The sequence below is a fragment of the Sphaerodactylus townsendi genome, linkage group LG01 (assembly GCF_021028975.2).
Source record: "Sphaerodactylus townsendi isolate TG3544 linkage group LG01, MPM_Stown_v2.3, whole genome shotgun sequence".
NCBI classification, from domain to species: Eukaryota; Metazoa; Chordata; class Lepidosauria; order Squamata; family Sphaerodactylidae; genus Sphaerodactylus; species Sphaerodactylus townsendi.
The window spans coordinates 51,051,556-51,072,589 of NC_059425.1; the positions used below are offsets into that span (position 1 = coordinate 51,051,556).

At 41.7% G+C, this 21,034-nt stretch overlaps 1 protein-coding gene across 1 annotated transcript in view; it reads left to right on the forward strand.

Moving 5' to 3' along the window:
- THADA (THADA armadillo repeat containing) overlaps nt 1-21,034 on the forward strand; it is a 190,898-nt gene that overhangs the window by 64,337 nt on the left and 105,527 nt on the right. Inside the window, 1 exon segment of the mRNA XM_048483022.1 lies at nt 20,307-20,396. Coding sequence (XP_048338979.1) covers nt 20,307-20,396 — 90 coding nt within the window.

The window sequence follows — 21,034 nt, forward strand, 5'->3', positions numbered from 1 at the left end:
GTATACCTATTATAAATAACAACAACAAAACAATGAATAATACACACACAAGGGATTCCAAATACAACAATATCAAGTCTCTGAAATGAAGGATACCAAGTGTCCGATGCCTAATATGTATACTTTGTTGTTGATTTAGAGTTGTGGTTCTGTTATTTAATGTTTTTATTATTTTCATTAAAAACAGAGTTTTAGCGTTCGCACTAGAGCCAGAAAGGTTCTTTTCCCGTCTGTAAATTAGATGCCATCTCTGGTAAAATCCACAAGTACCAGTTTATTCCAGTTGATTCCAGCTGTGAAAGCTTTCAATAATATTTTAAACACCTTTCATATAAATTTGAAGTTTACACATATAAATGTGTCTGTAGATCAGTATATCTACTTCTCAACATGTCTCCATCTATGCATACTTGAAGTCAGAGAGTGTGGTCATGAATAGACATAGAAATACATTTTTAGAAACCTGAGAAAAACTCTAGGTTTTCTGAAAAATTTGAAATCTCTATTTAAAAATACATTAAGGGAAGGGTAAAACTCTCCAAAATGATAGAAACAGTGCCTGTAGAAACAAATGCGTTCAGAGACTGATGCTAGACAACACAACTGTATTGCCAGCCTTCAAGCTTTGGTTTGCAAGAGTAAAAATCAGGGCGAAGGGGGCAAGGACCTTTCCAGGACTATTTTGACTTTGAGGGAGGACTTATAGGGGCCAGACCAGGAAGTAAGCACCAGGCCACTTGCTACCACATGACTTCAGTTTTTCAGTCAGGCCTGACCGCTTAATCTGGATGCAGGAGAAACATTAGGAGCAAAAAATAGCAGACCATGGCTACACAGTCTGGAAAACCCACAACAGCTAGTTGATTCTGTCCATGAAAGCCTTTGACAATATAATCTTATAACACTTGGTGATATTTTAGTATATTTCATGTTCTGATAACATTTCATACCATGGCCTGGATCAGATAACCCTCTGAATAATAAGCAATTATTGGGATGAGAGGCTCTTGTTTCAGTTCTGCAGTTTGAATGCAATCTAGTGACAGTGACTTCTTTTGAGCTACCTTAAGAAATTGCAGGTGGAGATGCAGGTTAGATGCCTAGGTTAATGAATGGATATTAATAGTTCAGCCATGTAACCCTCCTGTTGTTGTTATTTATTTGACTTGATAAACCACTCTATCCCCGAAGGGCTCAAAGCAGTTTACAACACAGAGACAATAAACAACAGATTACAAAAGGACAAATCGAATAATTCAGTTAAAAATCAATAAAATACAATAAAATCAGAAGCAACAATAAACCCACCCACAAATTATAGATGGTGCCCCCCGGGATGGGAACCAAGAAGCCAGAACTAAGGCAGATGATACACCGGGTGTCAAAGAGGGGCAGTAACTCCGTGGCCAGCTGCCCCCCCCAAAGCCCGGTGGAACAGCTCAGTTTTGCAGGCCCCGTGGAACTCACCAAGGTCCTGCAGGGTCCTAACAGCTGGAGAGAGAGCATTCCACCAGGCAGGGGCCAGGGCCAAAAAAGCCCTGGCCCAGGGAGAGGCCACCCGCATCATTGCTGGGTGGGGGACCACCAGTAAATTCTCCTCAGCTGAATGGAGAGGACGGGACATATGGGGTAAGGTGGTCTCGAAGGTATGAGGGCCCCAGGCCACGAAGGGCCTTAAAGGTCAATACCAACACCTTGAAAACGGTCTGGAACTCCACTGGGAGCACTGTTGTAATGTGGTTAAGTTACTAATCCTGATGGCCTCTCTGTAAAAACAATTCATGGCTAAAACCTGAAGAGCTGCTTTAAATGCTTAACCCTAACACTTATTTTTCCTCCAGTCATATTGGCCCTGTTCACAATTGACTGAATGCCCGTACAATCTATGCATAGTATATACTTGATTGTTCTTTTCATGTCTGTTGAATAATACTCAAGTTAAATTCAACACATGTACAACTGAAGATATGATTAAAATCCCACATCTATCCATGTGCTGCTTCCTGGTTCATTTTTAAAGGAAATGGGTACTGGCTCTTACAAACTGATGCTGTGATGTACACATGTTCACTGTAATAAATGAACAGGGGTATTGAAAATTGCTTCTGAAAGTCCTACAACATTTAAAAGCAGTTATTCGTGTGGTTTCTTTGGGGGCAGGGGAGGACTGTTGCACATAAAGAAACTCCCCTGAGAACTAATTTTATGGTATTTTTATACCCTGGATATTGTTTTTCTGTACTCTTTATTTAGCTATGGTTTCACCTAGTTTTGTGTTAGTACCCCCAGTAGTCTTTTAAGCTTATCTCTAAATACAAAAAATATTTCCAGTCTGAGGTTTTGCTTTGTTTTTGGTGAGCAAAAATCTGTTCCTCCTCTTTTTAAAAACTACTATTTGGGTTTCTAACATTTGAGACACATGCAAAACCTTTTCTGTTCTGAGTTTTATGATAAGGTATTTCTGTTTCTGAATTCAAAAACATGGCTGCACCAAGAGTGTGTTATTTGATGGTAGATTGGTGGTATCCTTCAAAATGGTAATCAAATGCATTACCTCAGATGAGAAAGTTCAGGAAGATCCTTGAACACTGAGTGAGTGCAATTGTTAGATGATTAGCAGATATATTATTAAATATTCACTAGCTTTATAGTTGTAACGTTTCAGTCCTTCTGCATTAGCCAGTGACTTCATCTTGAATTTTTTAAAATGCTTGTGCGCTATCTGATAAATTTCCCCCTCAATCACTGATTTTCATAAGAAGTGCAATAGCTCTCTGCAGCTGTTCTTCTCATGCCTAAGTACACAAAGGCATCATAAATAGCAAACTAACAGGTATTGAGAGACTAGGGCATAAAAGAGATCAAAGCAAACAGACCATGCAGCCATTTCAAAAATCTTGGCTGGCTGCTCTTGTAAATAAGAGTGCTTCTAAAGCAGAAAGCATTCAACTACTGTATTTATATAGACCTTGATTGACAGTTCAGTTATTAAATTCATAAAAACCCAGGCAACGTAAACTAGTAGGAATGTTTGCTCTAGCAGTTTCTATCTGAAAAAAAAAATGAAAACCCAGGTATAATGGCTTGTTCTCTGTTTCTCTGAAGTATTTATTTTAGAACTATGCAGCATAAAAGAATGTTTTCCTAAGTCAACGAACTTAAGCTAAGTTGGTTGCTTTCTGGAATTTAAGTATGTTGTTATAATTCCTTGCAAAACAAATGCCACATTTGTGATGCTTAATGAACCTTCTAGTTCCCTTGTCCGTCTTTTTCTCAGTATGCTAAATCTAAATTGTTCTTGTGAACACACATGACGAGAAGATGGAGATATATGTACGTAAAATGTTCTATGCAAAAAAGTATTCCATACTTTAGTTTAATATGACTGAACTGACTGAATGGAATATTCAGATTGATTAATATGCCATTTTACATCAGTCATAATGTTGTAAAGTAAACAAAATAATTAAAATTTCATCTTTTTTAAAATGAAGAACTCCCACTATTAATTCTAAAAATATATTTTCATCAAAATAATCCCAAATTGCATTATTTTTGAAATATGTAACAGGAGCTATATTGGGATTGAGAAAGAAATGGCCAATGTCTGAAAGAAGGATGTTGCTGATTTTTCTCTTCCAAGTGCATCCCCTAGCAATTGTGTCAAATTCTGCCATCTTCTGACCTTTCAGGAGTGGCTTTTGAGTGCGCAAGCAAGAAGTGCAGTGTGCACGATTGGGTGTTTGGCCATTTGAATCCTGAAAGTATAGTTGATTCCAGTAACCAATGAAGATAGCTTTATATGTTACGTTAACAATTAGGTGAGTGGGTGAGTGATTTTATATTGAGTAAGTTCTTACATGTTCAACCCTAAATACCTGGGATTTGTGAACAATGAATTGCCTGCATATCCCTTAACAGTATGAAATACAAATGTTTGCATCAAGAGCCTAACAAAAGAAGGTGTTTCACATGAGGTGCCAAAGGAGCAGATAACAGATGGGATAGTAATTAAGGATTAAGTGCCTCTCTCACCCCCTGTGAAACCATCCCCAGCTCTGCTTCCTCACTGTCTAACTGTTTCTCTGAGGTCCTTAGAAGGTAAAAGGGTTAGCAGAATCCCAGGTGGTAGTTGTACAGATGGGATTCCACTTTCATTTATACCACGTTCTATAGCATGTTTAAAGTCAGTATGTTGTTTGTGCTGTATCACTTGCTTCCAGTAGTCTTTGATAATACTTTTGCCTGCACTTCCCCCATTTTCTGTTATGTCAATACAGAAAGTTACATGTGATCTTTATAGAATGCTGTGATTGTGTAACAGAGAAATGGTTTAGTGAAGAGGCTCATTTTACATTTTAAGATATTTAAATGAAATTAATTGTGTATTGCATGAATGGAAAAATGAAGCAGTGAAATGCAAAGGAAAGACTGAAATGCATGCACAAAATAGTCTTTTATTCATATTGTTTAGAGGTGTAGGATATGCCAGTGATTCTGCTCTCCTTCATTCTCTGTAATCTTTGTGCACAATTGGGTGGCTAAGACATAGCAGAAGTTTGGTCCTGGGCTTTGGCAATGACATAGACATTGTCTTAAAATCAGACTTAATCCATTCAATGTAAGTGATAGATGTTTCCATGAAAACTGAAAGGAGAGGTCATAAGAACATAAGAACATAAGAACTAGCCTGCTGGATCAGACCAGAGTCCATCTAGTCCAGCATTCTGCTACTCGCAGTGGCCCACCAGGTGCCTTTGGGAGCTCACATGCAGGAGGTGAAAGCAATGGCCTTCTGCTGCTGCTCCTGCTCCCGAGCACCTGGTCTGCTAAGGCATTTGCAATCTGAGATCAAGGAGGATCAAGATTGGTAGCCATAGATTGACTTCTCCTCCATAGAAATCTGTCCAAGCCCTTTTTTAAAGCATCCAAGGTTAGTGGCCGCCGCCACCTCCTGTGGCAGCATATTCCAACACCAATCTGCGTTGATGAAGGTGACCCTTTATTAGTCTAATTCTTCCACAAGCATTTTCAATGTATGCCCCTGGTTCTAGTATTGTGAGAAGAGAGAAAAATTTCTCTCTGTCAACATTTTCTACCCCATGCATAATTTTATAGGCTTCAATCATATCCCCCCTCAGACGTCTCCTCTCCCAAGGCTAAAAGAGTCCCAAGCAGCTGCAGCCTCTCCTCATAAGGAAGGTGCTCAATCCGCTGGAAGTATCCTAAAGATTTCCCATACCTGCACTTTTCTATCTCTTGATATCCTTTTTTGAATGGCGACCAGAACTGAACACAGTACTCCAAGATGCGGTGCTACTACTGCTTACTATGACAATCCTTTTAGTTTATTATCTGGCACCTTTCTAATTATCCCAGCATAGAGTTTGCCTTTTCACAGCTGCCATGCATTGAGTTGACATTCCCATGGAACTATCAGCTAGACACCCAAATCCTTTCCTGGTCTTGTGACTGATAGCACTGACCTGGCAAGCGTGTATGTAGTTTGGATTTTTTGCTTGCATCACGCTGCATTTTAGCTACGCGAACTCATTTGCCATTTTCTTAGCCCTCACCCTGATTTATCAAGGTCCACTTGGGCTCTTAATCCTTTGTGGTTCTTACCACCCTACATAATTTTAATTTATCATCTGCAAGCTTAGCCACCACACTACCCACCTACTTCCAGACCATTTATGAATAGAGTTAAAAGGCATGGTCCCAAAGCGGATCCTTGGGGGGACCTTCCCTCCCTACATCTCTCCATTAATGAGAACTTGCATTTATATACCACCCTTTGTTTCCTGTTCCTCAACCAGTTTTTAATCCATAGGAGGACTTCCTCTTATTCCTTCGGTAACTTCGGGACTTTCTCAACGGTCCTCTGGTGAGGAACTTTGTCAAAACCTTTTGAAATCCAAGTAGACAATGTCCACTGGTTCCCCATATCTCCACATGTCTGTTTACCCTCAAAGGAACTCTAGTAGTTTGTAAGACAGGACTTGCCTCTACAAAACCATGCTGACTCTCTTCCTCAGCAGGTCTTGCTTTATGTTTAATAATTTTATCTTTAATGATGATAGATTCTACTAATTTACCAGGAACGGATGTCAAACTGACTGGCCTGTAATTTCCCGGGTCCCCTAGACCCTTTCTTAAAAGATTGGCGTTGTGACATTGGCCATGTTCCAGTCTTCAGGGGATGGGTACTGATTTCAGGGATAAGTTGCATATTAATGTGAGAACATCAGCAATTTCGTAAGCGAATGCTAGAACTCTTGGATGGGCAATCTGGGCCAGGGATTTGAAGTAGCATTTTGGGACATCAATGGCGCAAGAATTTCTTCCTTGGCTACCACTATCTTAAGCTAGTTCGCCAGTTCACCTCCTAGAAGCTTGGTTCAGGTGCAGGAATGTTCCTCACCTCCTCTTGGTGAACAGATCACAAAGAAATTCATTCAGCTTCTCTGCAATCTCCTGTCATCTTTTAGCACACCTTTTTTGTTTCCTTCATCATCCTAAGCAGGGCCTACCGCTTCCTAGCGCTGGCTTCCTGCTTTTTTGATGTACTTGAAGAACTGTTTGTTGCTAGTTTTGATGTTAGCAACCATCGTTCCTCATAATCCTTTTGCCTCTACTTACAGCTGGCTTGGCTCTTTGCCGCATTTATTGTTCTCTCAGGTACATTCTTCATCAGTTAGGTTGGACCATTTTCTAAAGACATCTTTTTTTTCCTAATAATTTCCTCAAAGCCTCCCTTGTTAACCATGGTGGCTTTCTTTTTTGGACTGAAGCTGCAGCACAACCTGGAACACATTCCAGCTGAGGCTTTTTTAAAGACTGTGTTTTTTTAAATAACCTCCAAGCACCTTGGACATTTTTGACTCTCTTGATTTTCCCCTTTCAGCTTCCCTGCGCACTATCCCCTCATCTTTGAGAAATTTCCTTTCTGAGAATGTAGCTACATTAGTAGTTGTCACTTGTTAAGCATGCAGAGATACTGAATCTGACAGCATTGTGAAATTACGGCTGTTCCCCTATCGGCTCAACAACATGACTTCCCGCTTTCAAGGTCCTGGGTCCACATAGAGATTAGATCTAGGATCACCTCTCCCTGGTTGAGTTTCCACAACCATCTGCTCTAAGCCACAGTCATTTAGCATATCAGGAATGTTCTCTCCTTACTATGACCTGAACATGCATTTTCAGTTATGTGAGGGATAGTTAAAATGCTTCCCGATACCAACGACATTTTTTTGCTTTTTTGTTGGCCTCTCTAATTTTCTTTTCATCTCAGAATCACTGCCAATGTAGCTTTGGTCAGGGGCGATAATATATTCCTACTGTTCAAACTATGCTTCACCCTGGTATTGATATCCCACAGTGCTTCTGTAGAGGGAATCAGCTCCCCATAGTCTATTTTACATGTGACACTATGCTCTCTTCTTTGATGAAGGGGCCACCCACCTATCGCTGTCTATCCCTTCCTGTAGAGCCTGTAACCTGGGGTAACAGCATCCCACTGGTCCCTCATTCCACCATGTCTCTGTGATACCCACTATATCAATGTCCTCCTTTAAAACTCTGTACTCAGCTCCCCATTTTAGGTGAGATAAGCTACTACTATTAGCATAGAGACGCTTGTATGCCTCTGTCTCTGTCCCTAACACGGGATTTATGTGTTTTGCCCTCTAGCCTTTTGTGAACCACTATCACTTATCACATTGCTATGCTCTCGCTTGTATGTGGTTGATTTAGAAAAAAACCTCCTCTCTGTCTGCATCCCCATGGACTCTGTGTTGAACCCGAAGTCACCTCGCTCCTGTGGAAACTTTCCCCAAGGATCAGTTTAAAAGCTGTTCTGCCACACTTTTTTTAACGTTGGCGCCAGCAACTAGTTCCTCTTTGGTTAAGATGAAGCCCGTCCCTTTTGCAGTACAGGCCTGCTTATCCCAAAGGTTCCCCAGTTCCCTGACAAAGCTGAAACCCTCTGCCACACCACCTTCTCATCGCATTGAGTCCCTGTATCTCTGCTTGCCCTGGCTTCGCCTAAGGCTGCGCGTGGAGACAGGTGTGTGTAACATTTCGAGAGAATGCCACCTTAGCAGGGTTCTGGATTTTAACCTTTTTCCTAGCAGCCTAAGTTTAGCTTCCAGAACCTCCGGCTACGTTTCCCAATGTCGTGTTGGTACCAAGGTGGACGACAACTGCTGCCTTGCCCCCAGCAGTGTCTAACAGCCTATCTAGACTAAGCGTGGCATCCCAAGTAACGCTTAGCACTGTAGGCAGGCAAGTCACTCATGCGGTCATCAATGCCTGTCAATGCAAACCCAACTCCCTCTATATTCCTAATGATCGAATCACTCCACTACAAAGAGGCCCCCACACTCCCTCTCAGAGGGTATCCTCAGTCGCGAGAGGGATATCTGACCACCAGCTAAGGAAGGGGTCCCATCTAAGGGAGCATCTTCCACCACCTCAGACTGGCACCCTCAATCACGCAGACTCACATTCTCCATGACATCTGAAGAGAGATGTCACCTTTGGCAGCAGGACCGGCTGCTAGGTCCCTGAAAGCCTACTGGCTTGTTGCCCTCTGTCTCTGCCCAGCTCTCAGCTTACGCCAGGTCAACCACCTCATGGCTTCAAAGAGAAACGCCTGACGCGTTCCTTTGAGTGCCAGGGAGCTCGTACAGCGAGGGCAATACACCATGACTTCTGCCCTAGTGGCAGATAGTCATACATGTGACACTCAGTGCAAAACACTGGAAAGCCCCTCCCCTGGCTGGCCTTCCTGGGCCTCTGCATATCTATTTTGTTCCCAGATATTTAAATATTGATTTTTTTAATTAGTGCCTCCTCTTAAGGTTTCCTATACCTTCTACTATCCTCAAGTTAAAATATGTTCCCTGTTGAAGGTAAAACACCTACTTGGCATACGTTAGTATAGCAGCCGCTAATCTCCAAGAGACTAACTGGCAAGCAAGATTTAAAAATGTTAGAAGCCCTAACTCGCAGCAGCTTTAACTGGAAAAGATTTTACCAATCGAAGCCCACCCCTTTAGCAGCCTCCACCAATCAGCAGCCCTAGGACAAGGAGAGAAAAAAAAAAAAAACCTGTTTAAAATACACTGTTTAAAGATGTGGCTTTGAGAAAAGCCCTCTGTAAAGAAAATCAAGGAGCTTCTCAGCCCTTTCTGGCACACTTCTCAGCCCTTTCTGGCCCACTGCTGTTCTCCAGTGCTCTCTTCTCCTGCTGGTTCCAGAGACTAACTGACAAGATTTAAAAAAATGTGAAGCCCCACCCCTTCAAGCACCAACTGAAAAAAAAGATTTACAAATGTGAGAAGCTCCCACCCACTTTAGCAGCCTCCGCAATCAGCAGCCCTACGACAAGGAGAAAAAAAGAGAAACCCCCCTGTTTAAAATACCACTGTTTAAAGATGTGGCTTTGAGAGAGAAAGAAGCCCTGTACCAACCAAGAAAAATCAGAGCTTCTCAGCCCTTTCTGGCACACTTCTCAGCCCTTTCTGGCCACTGCTGTTCTCCAGTGCTCACTTCTCTGCTGGTTCCAGAGACTAACTGACAAGATTTAAAAATGTGAGAAGCCCACCCCTTCAGCACTAACTGAAAAGATTTACAAATGTGAGAAGCTCCCACCCTTTAGCAGCCTCCACCAATCCCCAGCCCTAGGACAAGGAGAAAAAAAGACAAAACCCTGTTTAAAATACACTGTTTGAAAGATGTGGCTTTGAGAAAATTTCTGTAAAGAAAAAAATCAGAGCTTCTCAGCCCTTTCTGGCACTTCTCAGCCCTTTCTGGCCCACTGCTGTTCTCCAGTGCTCCTCTTCTCTGCTGGTTCCAGAGACTAACTGACAAGATTTAAAATGTGGAAGCCACACCCCTTCAGCACTAAGTGAAAAGATTTACAAATGTGAGAAGCCTCCCACCCTTTAGCAGCCTCCACCAATCAGCAGCCCTACGACAAGGGAGAAAAAAGAGAAACCCCTGTTTAAAATACACTGTTTAAAAGATGTGGCTTTGAGAAAAGCCCTCTGTAAAGAAAAATCAGAGCTTCTCAGCCTTTCTGGCACACTTCTCAGCCCTTTCTGGCCACTGCTGTTCTGCAGTACTCCTCTTCTCTGCTGGTTCCAGAGACTAACTGACAAGATTTAAAATGTGAGAAGCCCCACCTTCAGCACTAACTGAAAAAGATTTAAAAATGTGAGAAGCCCCACCCCTTTAGCAGCCTCCACCAATCAGCAGCCCTAGGACAAAGGAGAAAAAAGAAGAAACCCTGTTTAAAATACACTGTTTAAAGGATGTGGCTTTGAGAAAAGCCCTCTGTAAAGAAAAAATCAGAGCTTCTCTCAGCCCTTTCTGGCACACTTCTCAGCCCTTTCTGGCCCACTGCTGTTCTCCAGTGCTCCTCTTCTCTGCTGGTTCCAGAGACTAACTGGACAAGATTTAAAATGTGGAGAAGCCCCACCCCTTCAGCACTAACTGAAAAGATTTACTGAAATGTGAGAAGCCCACCCTTTAGCAGCCTCCACCAATCAGCAGCCCTACGACAAGGAGAAAAAGAGAAACCCCTGTTTAAAATACACTGTTTAAAAAGATGTGGCTTTGAGAAAAGCCCTCTGTAAAAGAAAAAATCCAGAGCTTCTCAGCCCTTTCTGGCACTTCTCAGCCCTTTCTGGCCCACTGCTGTTCTCCAGTGCTCCTCTTCTCTGCTGGTTCCAGAGACTAACTGACAAGATTTAAAAATGTGAGAAGCCCACGCCTTCCAGCACTAACTGAAAGATTTACAAATGTGAGAAGCTCCCACCCCTTTAGCAGCCTCCACCAATCAGCAGCCCTAGGACAAGGAGAAAAAAGAAACCCCTGTTTAAAATACACTGTTTAAAAGATGTGGCTTTGAGAGGAAAAGCCCTCTGTAAAGAAAAAATCAGAGCTACCAGCCCTTTCTGGCACACTTCTCTCAGCCCTTTCTGGCCCACTGCTGTTCTCCAGTGCTCCTCTTCTCTGCTTTGGTTCCAGAGACTAACTGACAAGATTTAAAATGTGAGAAGCTCCCACCCCTTCAGCACTAACTGAAAAGATTTACAAATGTGAGAAGCTCCCACCCTTTAGCAGCCTCCACCAATCAGCAGCCCTCGACAAGGAGAGAAAAAGAGAAACCCCCTGTTTAAAATACACTGTTTTAAAAAGATGTGGCTTTGAGAAAAGCCCTCTGTGAAAAAAATCAGATTTCTCAGCCCAGCTGCACTTCTCAGCCCTTTCTGTTACTGCTTTGTTCTCCAGTGCTCCTCTTCTCTGCTGGTTCCAGAGACTAACTGACAAGATTTAAAAATGTGAGAAGCCCCACCCCTTCAGCACTAACTGAAAAGATTTACAAATGTGAGAAGCCCCACCCCTTTAGCAGCCTCCACCAATCAGCAGCCCTAGGACAAGGAGAAAAAAGAGAAACCCCCTGTTTAAAATACACTGTTTAAAAGATGTGGCTTTGAGAAAAGCCCTCTGTAAAGGTCAGTGGGTATGTGAAATTATTAGAGGGTGGGAGCTCTCCCCATCACTGCATAAGGCAGTGTTTTTCTCTAGACTGGATAGTAAAGGAAATCATGGCATTTTCATTTTCCCCTAATCTAACATTTTCCCTAGTCTGCACCTGTTGATATGGAAGAGATTCCTGGATTGAGCCCATGTGCTGCTTTTATGAGGAATGAAACGAGGAAGAGAATGGCATTGACAGAGCCTGTCTTCTACTTTGTTATTCAGAAGTAAAAGGGTACATTTTGTTGGGAATATTTATTTTTATTTAATTAAACATTTATACTTTTTCTGTTCCCACAAAATAAACCAAATGTAAATAATACAACTGAAATAAAGATACACATTATGATGCTCCAGCATCCTGGGCTGGGGCTGGTTTCTTTGGCTAGTATGGCTTATTCAGCTCCATGGATTAACTGTTCAAGTCCAAAAACCCGTTCAGCCAGTGGTGGGATCCAAAAATTTTAGTAACAGGTTCCCATGGTGGGTGGGATTCAAACAGTGATGTAGCGTCAATGGGGCTGGGCGGGGCACGACGGGGGCGTGGCTGGGCATTCTGGGGGCGGGACATTAATAATTTCTCTGTTACTGTAAAAAATTCTTACTGTAAAAAAAAGTTCCTAATTTCCAGCTGGTATCTTTCTGTCCATAATTTAAACTCGTTATAGCAAGTCCTATCGTCTACTTCCTACAGAAACAACTTCTCTAATTGACTGCCTGTCAAATACTTAATACTTTCAAATACTTAATTTTGTTTTTAAAAATCAAAAGAAGGATACTTTCCTTAAACAAGGAACTTTACCATATTTCTAAAACATGTTTTTAAAACAGCCCAACAGGGAGAATTAGCCCGTTTTCTCCCTTCGCTAACCAGCCACATAGGAAACAACAGGACTTTATGCCAACTGTGAAATCATGAGTGGTCACTACAGTTTAGTGAAGATTCACCATCACCACTGTTTGTTAACTATATTCTGAAGGGCTAATACATTCAATACTCAAAATAATTTGCACTTTAGATTAAGACACAAATTCATTAAAACATGGATCCGATGGACCATTCCTACTGCATAGGCATATTCAAGAGCTAGATATCAAGGCTACTGCCAGGATACACAGGTCATGACTTTAAAAAAAATTGAATAAGCATTAGTAGTTAGTAGAAGAAGAAGAATAAGAGTTTGGATTTATATCCCCCCTTTCTCTCCTGCAGGAGACTCAAAGGGGCTTACAATCTCCTTGCCCTTCCCCCCTCACAACAAACACCCTGTGAGGTGGGTGGGGCTGAGAGAGCTCCGAAGAACTGTGACTAGCCCAAGGTCACCCAGCTGGCATGTGTGGGAGTGTACAGGCTAATCTGAATTCCCCAGATAAGCCTCCACAGCTCAGGCGGCAGAGCTGGGAATCAAACCCGGTTCCTCCAGATTAGATATACGAGCTCTTAACCTCCTACGCCACTGCTGGTCCTAGTACCTTTAACCTTTCACTTTTACAAAATGCTTTGTAATCCTTTAGCCCCATAAATACCTAAAATCAGTCATTAACACTCCCTTTTTATTCCTGGGTGACCTTGGGCTAGTCACAGATTTCAGCCCCACCCACCTCACAGGGTGTTTGTTGTGAGGGGGGAAGGGCAAGGAGATTGTAAGCCCCTTTGAATCTCCTGCAGGAGAGAAAGGGGGGATATAAATCCAAACTCTTCTTCTTCTTTTGTTTAAAGTAAAAAATAAACCAGAGCATCATCCATTGTGAACTAGAATTCACAATCCATACAGTATATTCTGCAAATATTTCACATTAATTAATCCAGGATTAGAGACACAGATTAGCATAACATTCTCACATACAGGAATACAGAGCTGTTAAGTGGCCAAGCATCATGGTAAATCACAATTTATCATAAAATGAACAGAGTGCCAAAATAAATAGCCTACCGAGCAACTAAAGAGTCCCCTGGACCCAACAGTAGTTAAAGGGTCCCTCCTCTTACTAGTCGGCAAGCTCCGGGCTACGAGAAAGAAGACAAGAGGGGGAGGCGTGGGCGTGGAGACGGAAAAGCAGACCCAATTAGTAACCCCCTCTCGGCACAGATAAATAATTAGTAACCCACCCTCGGGAACTGGTGAGAACCTGCTGGATCCCACCTCTGCCTTCAGGTCATGTCAAAAGCTTACATATCTGGCCACCCTGTAGCAAAGGAGCAACAAATACTCAGCCTCCATCTCATTCAGTGGGCAAAGATGTTCTCAGCCTCCCACCGCTATTTCATTTTGCAAGCACTCAAAAGTTCCTTGCTGCTGTTCAACGTCTTCCTTTCCACACTCTGAAGGTTGTTGCACAATCTGTCCCATATAGAACTTTCCCCTCCCTAGCTATTGCAAATCTCTTTCCTCCCCCAATTTGAAGTTGTTTGAAATGTATGAAGGGTGATTTTGCTGGGCCAGATCTTAACAAATCAGCTTAAAATATCAGTCACAGTACAGATCCTTATAACGACCACTATTTACTCCTTTTCACTGTGAAAACTATCTATATATTTCAGTCATTTGGTAAACAGTGAAAAAGAGAGCAAACAATCATCAGTTAATTCTTCATATCCCATGACTGTTGAATTTTCTTAGGAGGCTTCAGTGAGGAACTTTCTCAAGAGCTTTTTGAAATTCCAGATACACCCACCAAACTCTGTCAAAATAGCCTGTGACACATTTTCTGTGTGCTTAACAAGTCTCAATTTCTATTAATTTACCTGGGGGAAATTTGATCGAAATGTGACATCCTTAAATGGGCATTGTATGCCTGAATTAATATTTGCATATGCCATCTCAGACTGTTTGGAAAGATTCACAGTACTCTGCATGAATTTTAAATACTTTAAAAAGATTATCTATTTTTGTCCTTTCTGTGATATTACATCCTTAATTGTACTGTTCAGCATTGATACTTAGATTTCAGTAACATGGTGTGAAATATAAACTTATTCAAATGATATGTGTATGCTGAAAATATGTTCAACTGCATTAGAAGGGAACATACGCGAAATCACAGACAAAAACTGAGATAAAACGATAAACGTTTTTTGTAAACAATTTTGGAGGTAGTATAAATCTTATGACATGTCCAATATCAATTAAAATGGAAAAACTTTCTAAGGTTTAATTAAATAAAATTACAGTGCCAAAATCAGTATCTGAACATTGTCAGGAACTATTTGTTTTGTCAGTTTGTCATCTTTGAAGTTTCTGCGTCTGACAACTTTTGTATATCAAAATTAATTGACTTTCTAAATTATTTGTGGTAATTCTGGCTTATTTCAGTACAGATTGCTCATTTAACATGCATTTGTTATTTAAAATTCTACGTAAAGTATCTTTTCTTTGTCTGGAAAAGCCATATGTTACTAATTTGATAGCCAGTGAGACTGGAGAGGCCTGGGTTTATATTTCTTCTCAGCCTTTAAAGTTTACTGAGTGATCTTATGATGGTTACGTGATCTCAGTCTCATCTCTTTTTCCCAAGGTTGCTTCCTGAGCTCTTTGGGGAATGGCTAGGTCAGTGATGGTGAACCTTTTTGAGACCGAGTGCCCAAATTGCAACCCAACCCCCACTTATTTATCACAAAGTGCCAACCCGGCAATTTAACCTGAATGCTGAGTTTTTAGTTTAGAAAAAAAATGGTTGGCTTCCTCTTCCTCCCCACCCACTTGAGCAGGGGCTAGCCTCCTCTAGCCTTCAGCAAGTCCCGCGTGCACCGCTGTCTGCCTCTCTAGCAGCTCTGCCTCCTCTGCACCCCCCCCTCGGGCAGCAGCCACCCGGAGCACGGGCACCAGGCCCGCCAGCCGAGTCCTTCCTGCTCACCATGGTGCGTGCACGTCATGCTCAGTGGCCCAGGCCAGCCTAGGTGTGTGTGTGTGTGTGATTTTCCGCCCCCCCATGACGAACTCTGTGCGTGTGCCCACAGAGGGGGCTCCGAGTGCCACCTCTGGCACCCGTGCCATAGGTTCGCCATCACTGGGCTAGGTGATAAGTGGGACAAAGAAATGACCCACCAGGACATACTGATTATGCAGGAAAGAAATACTTGAGATGAAGACACGTTTTCATGTAGTCATTTCAAACTATATATACTATGGCCACAGGATTTTTTATATTTATAGCAATTTTGAATGTGTTTGGTCCTTATGTACAGTTAGAACAACTACAGTTATATTTTTTCATATATAATATACTTATTTTTGCAAAATTAGGAATTATGGATTGGATCTAAAAGCATCCTAATATTATTGGATGATGTTCCTGCTCGCTCAGCTGGGTGGAAAGTTGTGTCATTTTTGCTGACTTATAGCTTGACTACATTATAGAGGGAGAACATTTATTGTCTTCTTCCTCCACACACCACCCTTGTTGCCTGAAGATACTCTGTGTAAGGTCATGCTTCAGCTGTAAGATCCAATATTGCTGCTGTTAGGATAAGTAAATAGAACAGTTAGTTAGTCCTTTGTTATTTTGTGTGCCTTATTATTCTACTGAACTATATGCTTTGCTTTTAATATCTGTTCTTGAATAAAGTTTCTTTGCTTCATTTTCTGTGAGTTACTGGGCTGTAACTTGAACCTACCCAGGCCTATACTTCATTTTGTTACTGTACCAAGGAAGGATCAGCCTTGACAGATGGAAAGATCCGTTTTGTGGAAGAACTCTTAGGGTTCACATTTATGGAATTATAATGATTCTCTTTTCTTAATGGATGAACTTCTATTTAGTATACTTTGTATTACATTTCTCCTCATGTGAGAGAGACTCCTGGAAGCTGCAATGAGATACATAGCCACTGCCTGATTAGTTTTCTGCTGCTCCAGAGACTAGGACCAGGAGTAATGGGTTCAAGGTGAAGGAAAAGAGATTCCTCCTAAACATCAGGAAAAACTTCCTGACAGTAACGGCTGTTCGACAGTGGAATGCACTACCTCAGAGTGTGGTGGAGTCTCCTTCTTTAGAGGTTTTTAAAGAGAGGCTTGGTGGCCATCTGTCAGGAGTGCTTTGATTGTATCTTCCTGCATTGCAGGGGATTGGACTTGATGGCCCTTGGGGTCTCTTCCAACTCTGTGATTCTACTGCTGCTAAGTTTTGCAGTCTGTATCACAGCTGGGAAAGATTGAAGCCAGAGGAAAAAAAATGGCCCAACATGAGATGGAATGACTCAAGGCCCTCAGTGTGCACGACCCAAGCAAGACAGTTAGGATAGGATGTTTTGGAGGACGCACACACATCACAGCCCTAGTTAGTTTCATGTGTGCTTGCCAAGTTACTTCTGACGACCTTATGAATTAATGACTTCCAAAACATCCTATCACTAACAGCCTTGCTTAGTAGAAAAGAGCAAGAGTCCAGTAGCACCTTAAAGACTAAGACTAACAAAATTTCCAGCTGGGTATGAGCTTTCGTGAACTACCTCTTCAGAACCTTGTTCTGAAGGTCTTATTGTTCAAGTCTGTAGGCCATGTATTCCCTTATTGAATCAATTTCATTACTGAGTCAGTTTCACTTTTACTATTCAACAAATGGAGCTTAGTGGAAGAAAAGGCTGATAGTTATATTTGGGTAACTAAATGTAACAGCTGTAGTGAACACAGCCTGTGCTGAGGTACTGTGATGCTGAAGAGTTCAAGATTTCCAGATTTCTGTGCACTTACAGAAAGCTTCCTGTACTTGCTTCTTTTTTGAAGATTTGTTTTGATCTGTTTTGCAATGTTTACACAGTGGTTTGTGGTTAAGCCATGTTGTGTTAACTGAGCACTGGAACAATCTTTGCTGCTGTTTGCCATGTGGTGATTTACTCTTACATTAAAACTTTACTTATTTCATTGACTTTCATAAAAGGAGCTCTAAAAAGATGTAGGAGTCCAGTGCCTCGGTCTTAGGTATGCAGCATATTTTCATGTGGAAATCAATATTCAGAGAATCCTCGCTGTCTGTCTGTCTCTCTCTTTCTCTGTCTCTATCTCATACCCAGGTCTATTTTATTTATAGATCATTATACTGTAAACGTTATTTCCTTACCATTGTATTTTTGATGTTTACTGACATATTGAATCATGGCTGATAAAATTTAAAACAGTGTTCTTTTAAAATAATGGTATGAAATGGGGCTTATTTTATACTTTTGAGAAAAGTTCAAGTTTATGATGCCCTAAATTTAACTCATTATTCTTTTAAAGATTCTATAAACTGAACTGTCTACTTTGATTAAGATGAGTCGTAAACTCCTGTCATTCCCTGGCTGATTGTAAGCCTTAAACTGGATGGAAAAAGAAAAACAATTTCTATAGTACAATAACTCTTCCTATAATGCTGGAGGTATATTCTGGGAAAACATGGTATTGTGTGAAATAGCTCTATAGGAATTAATTACAGCAGTGTACTAATGGTGATGTATTCATAGCATCTTTATTTCTTAGGTATGAGCGACATAAGAAAGTTGATTGGCTTGTGTGCTAAAATCTCTTGGAATGTTTCTGGGTTACCTTCTGAATCAAAGCTTGTGTCTTGACATCTATGGCAGTCTTTCAGTTGGTCTCTCAACTCCTATTCCTCAACCACGCAGGTCTTTTTCAGTCTCTGATATGGATGGGAGGTGATCAAATCATCTGTGGTAGTGAAATGTCACTTCCTGGCTTCCTCCCACCCACTTGAGATTTTGTAAAAGACCAATGTGGTTGAGGAATGAGAGAATCAGAATTGACTGAGAATTCTTGTTTTGTTATAGGACTTCCTTCTGGAAAAGCTGCCTTATTCTTCAGCCATTCTAACTTTCTGGTGTAGTTTGGTGGTGCCCAAGAAGTAGTGTGGCACTGCTGTAGGTAGGATAGCCTTCAGCAGAAGTCTATTAAAGATCTACACGCAGTGATGTAGGTATAGATTTTTTATGGGGTGGGTTTGGGGGTGGGGCCCCACCCCCACCTGCCCCGGGGGTGTGGCCACACCTCCCCAAGCCCCACCCCCAGCCTCAGTGCTTATAAAAGCAGCTCTCCGAGGCCAGGGACGGCAGACTCCCCTGCCCTGCCTGGGCTCCCAGCTGGCAGTCCCTTCTTCCCTCCCCTCCAGGCAGAGGCATAGCTAGGGGAAATGGAGTCCAGTGCAAAATCTGAGATTTGCGACCCCCCATGGGCGGCTACTGTGATGCTGGAATCCACCCCCAGACAGCATCACTTTCAATGGAGTTTGAACTTGGGAGCCCAGATTCTCCTTTAAAATCCACCTTAAAGGAAGAATCTGGGATCCCCAGTTAAAACAACATTGAAAGTGATGCTGTTTTGGGGTGGATTATCCACCACCCTGAAACAGCATCATTTTCAATGTTTAAACTCACATTCTCCCTTTAAATCCATGTCGAAGGGGGTGGATTTAAAAGGAGAATCTGGGGAAATTTGGGAGGGGTGCCTGCTATCAGGGATGCAATTATTAAGCTAGCAACACCAAACTTTCAGGGTATCTTTAGTAGACTCTCCTGATGATACCACGCAGGTTTGGTGAAGTTTGGTTCAGGGGGTCCAAAGTTATGGACCCTCAAAGGTGTAGCCCCATCTTCTATTAGCTCCCATTGGAAAAATGGGGGATGGGGCACCCCCTTTGGGAGTCCATAACTTTGGACCTCCTGAACCTAACCTCACCAAACCTGGTTGGTATCATCAGGAGAGTCTCCCAAAAAATCCCTGAAATTATGGTGCTGCTAGCCTAAAAGCTGTGCCCCCTGTAGGCCAAAAACTAAAAAAACACTAAAAACACACAAAAAACACAAACAGGGGGCAGAGCTTCAGGGGGAGGGGTTGAACCCGGGAACCCCTCCTTACCTATGTCCTTGTCTACATGGCTGAGGAACAAGGCCTGAATAGAAGCTGGGAGGCCAATATAGAGAGTAGCCATACTCTCCCAGGAAGAAGCCTTGACGTGCAAGGTCAACCAAAGAGGTTTCCCAAGACTGTCTATTATGGAAGCTTAACAGAGTTGTCCCACCTTCCTGTCTTCAAAGACCAGAGTAATTAAACAACACTATAGGGAGTACCATGTGCAAGGTTTCCCTATACTTCTTAGCATAGCAGCTGTTTTTCAATTCTCATCTTTTTTTATAAAGCAATGTTGATTTAAGGATAAACCCAGTTTTGGCTTAAAATATTGGAACCAGTTAATACAACCATCAGGTGAGATAGTGAAACTCTCAGAATATATCACCTTAGATAGTGTAGGAAAATAATTATGTATGAAACTGTTTTTTCCAAATATCTTAAATCTGATTTTAAGAACATTTGTAACATCATGGCCTTTATTTTATTCATATTCTGTGTTCTCGCTCAGTGTGATAATTTATAGTAATTTGATATAAGCTCGAGTACTAGGACTCAATCCCAAGTTTGGAGTAGATAGTATTTGCGGAGGTTTGTCCAGGATAGTTTCAGAGGGTAGCAATGTTGTTCTGAAGTAGAACATCTAAATTCAAGTCCAGTAACACCATAGAGACCAATTTGATTTTGGGAGTATAATCTTTTGCAAGTCAGCATCCTTTGTCAGATACCAGGATGTTGATGGATTTTCACTACCAGATCCTCAAATGTTCCTTCTCTCTAGCAGCAGAACTGAATGTCAGAAGTGGACAGCAGAGTAGAATATAATTATCTGTGTTGTTGAAACATGCCTAAGCCCTTATGCAGTTTTGAGACTGGTATGCTGTTTTACATAGTGTTTTTTGTTTTGTTTTGCAGAATGACAGGGAGAGAGTTCTTCACTCGATTTCCAAACCTTTATCCGTTCTTGCTGAATCAGTTGGAAGTGGCAGTTAGCACAATGGAGAGGTAAGCAAAATATGTAGATACTTTTTGCATATTTGGAGTTGAGGATGGAATTATATACAGTGGCTGCCCATGAATAAATAACAAAAATCGGTTTCACTTTTGGGCTCCTTGTTAATATAGCCAAAAGTGAATTAGATATTTTAAAAACCCTTCAGGTCATATGTGTCAGTGTCAACTACCATTCCTTAGTTGTAAGTAATATTTTGTGATCAGGTTTTCCATAATGTTCCCCTGTCTTTAAAAAACACACCAAAGAAATGTTTCATCCTTGTGTTGTCTGTTTTTTGTGGCAAACAAATACACAAAATGCAGTAGTATAGAGAGCCAGCATGGGTATAGGGAGCCAGCGAGGTATGATGGTTAAGAGTGCTCTGGGGAACTGGGTTTAATTCTCCATTCCTCCTCATGAAGTTGCTGGGTGACCTTGGGCCAGTCACAGTTCTCTCAGAACTCTCTCAGCCCACATGGAAGCAGGCAATAGCAAACCACCTTTGAATGTCTTTCCTCGAAACTGGGGTCATCAGCTGTGACTTGATGGTGCATACACACACAATATTATGGTCTGTATTAATTGTCAATAGAAATATGGAATATAGCAGATCAGTTACCTAGACTGTTTAATTTTTTGCACCATCTGT